Source organism: Nicotiana sylvestris, chromosome 2, assembly GCF_000393655.2.
Source record: "Nicotiana sylvestris chromosome 2, ASM39365v2, whole genome shotgun sequence".
In the NCBI taxonomy this organism is placed as follows: domain Eukaryota; kingdom Viridiplantae; phylum Streptophyta; class Magnoliopsida; order Solanales; family Solanaceae; genus Nicotiana; species Nicotiana sylvestris.
Genome location: NC_091058.1, coordinates 189,446,904 through 189,452,003, shown reverse-complemented (window position 1 = coordinate 189,452,003; position 5,100 = coordinate 189,446,904). Strand labels below are relative to the sequence as shown.

The window sequence follows — 5,100 nt, the reverse complement described above, 5'->3', positions numbered from 1 at the left end:
GATTGTTCCTCCTTTGTTTTTCCTAGTTACTGATGTATGTAGACTGTTAGAATTAATTCTTAGAGCTTGTGACTTGTGACTACCGGATTTTGAAAATATTGTTATACTCGAATTGCTGGTTTTACTTGTACATGCTGAGCGACATTTCTTTTCCAGCCATATAGTTATCTGTTGAAGTTTAGTTGTTAAATTTTGTTATTATTTCAGTTATTCCGCAACTGTTAGGCTTACCTAGTCATAGAGACAAGGTGCCGTCACGACATCTTAAGGAGGGAGATTTGGATCGTGACATAAGTTCAATGTCCTAACCATTAGACATAATCTCATATAGTCAATGTTAATTACTAAGTTACTATCAGAATATTTTCTATTTGGATATGATTTTATCATTGCAACTTCTTATCGGCCTTATAGTGTCTTTGTTGTATTTCCTTGATGATGATTTTATTACTTGAATACTTTATTTGGATGATTGTTGTGAAAATAAGAAACTTTCTAGGAAATTTAACATGAATACTTCATTTGGATATTTAGTATTGTAGAAAGAAGAAGTATCCTAACTTATAAGCTCAAAATCGAAAATCCAAAATATCCGAACCAATTAATCTGAATCCAGACTTAAAAAATCCGATCCTATCGGATCGGATCTGAGTTTATTTGAATTGTATTTGGATTGTCATTTTCAATCCGAAAATCGAAAATTCAAATCGAAATTTTCATATCCAATCCGAATTGCTCGAATGTCCACCCTTACCAGCGTAACAGGCAGGAATTATCACCAGTATACTACAGCGTTATCCCTAGTAGTCAACATTTATGTGTAATTTATCATATCACGACAAGAAAATGATTGGCGCTGAATTACCAATCCTTTATCTGAATTGATAACAGAATGTGAAGAAGGAAGCAGAAACATGCAACAGAGTAACAAGAAGATATGGCAACTCGCTACATTTCCAGCCAAAATTTCCTATCATCTCCAACAATTACAAATCATTCTAGTAACAATATACCTGTAATTACCTCTATTCCTTATTTTGGTAATTCCACCAAACAGATTAGAAAATTGTTTCTCGTTCAAAACTCCGGCAGCAGCGATGCATCCATTGAAACCGCTACAGCAACAACTAATGAAATCTCATCTGTTGAACTTCCACCTGGACCACCTTCTATAATCTCAGCTCTTAATGTTGAAAAAGCTCTTCTTGGCATAGGTGCTCTTTTTACTACTGTTCTAACTATTTTTTTCCCCTTACTTTAAATATTGTGAAAGGGAGTCGTGACGTAACTGGTAAAGTTGCTGCCATGTGACTAGGAGGTTCGAGCCATGAAAACAGTATTTTACAGAAATGTAGGGTAAAACTGCGTACAATAGACCCTTGTAGTCCGGCACTTTTTTCCGGATCTCGCGCATAGCGTGGGCTTAGTGTACCGGGCTGCTTTATATTTCTTTAAATATTGTCGTTGTGATTCGCTTACTTAAGTGACCTTTTTTTTGGGGGGGATTTAAGCTATGTATACAGATGATGTAAAGCGTATTAACTTGTCTATCTTTAAGGATATTAATCCCAAGCTTTATGGTGCTACCTGTAATTATTTTTAAGATGATCCGATGTCTAAATTTTTTAGAGGGTATATAGAAGTTAACTCTTTTCTTTATCAATATGAATGTATCATTTGACTAATAAATTTCATTTTAGAATGCAGCAATAACAGATATTGATCACTATGACAGACTTGGACTTCCAAGAAAATGTTCATACAATGAGGTCCACACAATCTCTTTCTACCCAACCACCTTGAAAACAAAATAATCATAAAGGAAAAAGAACAAATTGTGATGTCCAATGTTTTCTGAGTATTTGACTTCTATTGCCTACAATATAGGTACCAGTTGCGTACAAGAAGAAAGTTGAAGAAGTTATTAATGAGGGATTGGAAGAAGAGGATCTTAACAAGAAGCTTGAGCTCCTAAAAGTATTTATTTATTTCCTTTCGAGAAAGGTTTCAGAAATGACCCTGCACAAATTTTCTTTTTAAACATTTTATTTTTGTTTTTGTTTTTGGGCATAGGAATCATATTCAATTTTGTCAACACCAGAGGAGAGAAGGCTGTATGATTGGAGCTTGGTAAGGAGTGAGGCACCGGATAAGTACAAGTGGCCTTTTGAGGTTGATAAAACTCCAATGTCTACAGGAACTCCTCCTCCACAGGTACTAATTCCTTCTTTTTATGCATGACCTATAATTTGTAATATAGACACTACTCCTCTAATTAGTGAATTGGCTAATATAAACATCTTTGAAGATATATATTTTATTGATTAAAAGATATCCCTACATGAAATACTCTGTTCTTCTGTATTGAATTACTTCATCAATCTGACTTTATACGATAAAGTTTCATTTGGGATGAAGTATAGGAAAAATGAAGACTTTTGAAATTTTTGTTCTTATACATGTTATTATATTTATGTGATTATGAAAATTTTAAAATCTATGATTTTAATATTCAATAATATTTGTGTTAATTTCAAAATATTCTCGTTAAGGGTTAAATGAAAGTCTAGGATAAAATATTTCCAAATACAAAAGTAGGTCATTCATTTTAACCAGCCTACTAAAATAATATTGTGACAATAGCAGGAATACTGTTTCACTCTCTAAATAGAAGGAAATGAGATCAAAGAGATACGCGAACGACTTGACTATAGTATAGATCGGATGTTTTCGTGAGTAATAAGCACCAAATCTCACCTTATTTTGGAAAAACTGGTGACCGTGTGTGAATTCTATTAACGCAAAAGTTGGCCTGATTCGAATAATAACTTTCATAACTTAGTTCTTCAATTCTTTATCATTGCACTTTCCTCCAAAAGCTTCTTCTCACTGCGGCCCAAATTTTTACAAAAGTATATTTGAGAGGTTTAAGTCTCTCACTTCTTTCATAGCATTTCTCAAAACCAAAATTTTCAGGTCGTACAAGATACTCTTAATGCGTACATGTAGACACGTACACACTTGACTACATCTTTCTCTTTATAGTGAAAGGATATTTTCTGCTTGCATTTTAATTTGTGGTTGTTATATAAACATGATTGCAGGAACCCGAGGATGTGGAGCCAACCAGATTGGTGGGATATTTCTTTTTAGGTTGGTTTGTGCTGGCTGCCGTGTTATCTATTGCCTTTAATCGTTAGAAAGAGAATTAAGCTGCATCGAATTTATCCTGTAAAAATATAGAATGATATTCATCTTCTTGTTGTATATATGCTTCTCCTTCGATTGTTGCATTTTAATGAGATTCAAAGCAATCGCTCTTCTAATTTGTATGTTTTTGCAAAATAGCTTTGCAACAATAATTACTTCTGTAGGAAAAAGTGTGGTGACAATCTGCAGTAACAAAATTGGCAGGATTAGTGGGAAAACCATTGAAGACCGATAGAGCTACATCGCAAAAGGAATGGTTGCATTTATCAGGGTTCTAGTCATGGTAACCTTATATCAAAATTATCTGACTTCTATAGTGTTTGAGGATGAATGAGGAAGAATCATTAAACAAGAGGTGTATTATGAATGGAAGCCCACATTGTGTGAGAAGTATAAGAATTTTGGGCATGAGATAAAGGGATGTAGGAAATTCATAAAAGAAGAAAAGGAAAAACCAGGAAACAGAAGGAACACCAAAAGGAGGGACTGATACAACCAATGGGGAAGCACAATTAGCACCAAAGAAACTGAAAGTATCAACAAAGGGGACAATCAGGGGCCATGGATAAAATTAATACAACAAGAAGGGGCAACAACCTCTGGAGACAATGGTGGAAAGGGCAAACAGGATGTGAGGTAAGTAAGAGGTAAAGTCACTGCCAAAAAAAAGTTAGGAAGGGTGAAAATGGAAGGATGGGAACAATGTTGCTGCAAGAACTACCTATGAAAATAGGGAACAAATTCGCTACCTTGGGGACCCAATCTGAGGTGAAAGGTGGGAGTAAAGGAAGTGCCAAAATAGGAGAGTGTAGCCTGGGAGTAGAGGACATGTGAGCTGGCCCTGGGTAACAGGAAGGTGAGAGGGGTATAACCTTATCCCACATGGATAGTACTAATATGTAAAGCTAAATACTCGGAATAGAGTGCCAACATAAAGGAGAGAAACATGAACTCAATAAGAAGCCTAAATAATATTAAAATGTCAAGTTAAGAGCTAGGTAATTCTTCAAGTAAATATTAATATTTTATGTTGGGGGATCTTTAGTACTGATACACCATCATGCATATGGCATGGAAATCGATTTCTGCCTGATTGGCTAAGTCGTCTTACCCTAGTGTGTGCGGGTGAACATAGAAACACAACACTATCACCATGTATGCGGCATGGTATTCGATCACTACCCGATCAGCTAAGCCGTCTCACCACAATGCCGTGTGGGTCGAGATGGTCCTTTGTTAGCTATCATCTCATCTCAATTAAGGATAATTATCTCTGTACATCAACACGGGAATTTATCCCTCAATCACTCCTACACTGACATGCGTAGTTTCGGGTTTAGGTTATTTTAACCCACCCTTTCTCGATGACCTAACGATCCTCCCAAATATATTTATCATTTAAAAGAGTTACAATTTATTTCATAACCTTTCACACTTTCTTTCATTTCATTGGCACTCTTGGCTACAAATGTAAATCATCATTATTGGCACGATGGTTGCATGTTATATTTCATACTCTCATTCTTTCACTTTCAAGGATCGCCATACGTTATCAACATAAGCATTTTGAAATCACGACTTTAAATGTATGAGTAATAAGAGTCTTCAATACATTGAATTTTTTTTCCAAAATCGAGCATAATAATTTGCAATTGAAACATGAACTTAAGTCATAGCAGTTGATACAATAATCATGCTTGAAACATTTTTCCTGAAGGGGGCATAATCTGATGAAGCAATTGGAACACAATTTTGACTACATAGACTTTGGATGCATTGTTCATTAGGGATATCTACACTTGTTGGAAAAATATCGGAACATAAGAATAAAGAGCTTGGGCAAAGCGTGCTTCAGGCGTACATGGGATTCATGGAATTCAATTCTACAAG

General features: G+C 35.2%; 1 protein-coding gene across 1 annotated transcript; it reads left to right on the top strand.

Moving 5' to 3' along the window:
* The first annotated feature begins 853 nt into the window (after positions 1 to 853).
* LOC104244914 (NAD(P)H-quinone oxidoreductase subunit U, chloroplastic) lies at positions 854 to 3,326 on the top strand. Its single transcript, XM_009800433.2, has 5 exons — positions 854 to 1,214; positions 1,708 to 1,769; positions 1,888 to 1,977; positions 2,074 to 2,214; positions 3,105 to 3,326. The coding sequence occupies exons 1-5, from the start codon at positions 938 to 940 to the stop codon at positions 3,198 to 3,200; spliced, it is 666 nt and encodes a 221-aa protein (XP_009798735.1). The 5' UTR covers positions 854 to 937; the 3' UTR covers positions 3,201 to 3,326.
* The last annotated feature ends 1,774 nt before the right edge of the window (positions 3,327 to 5,100 follow it).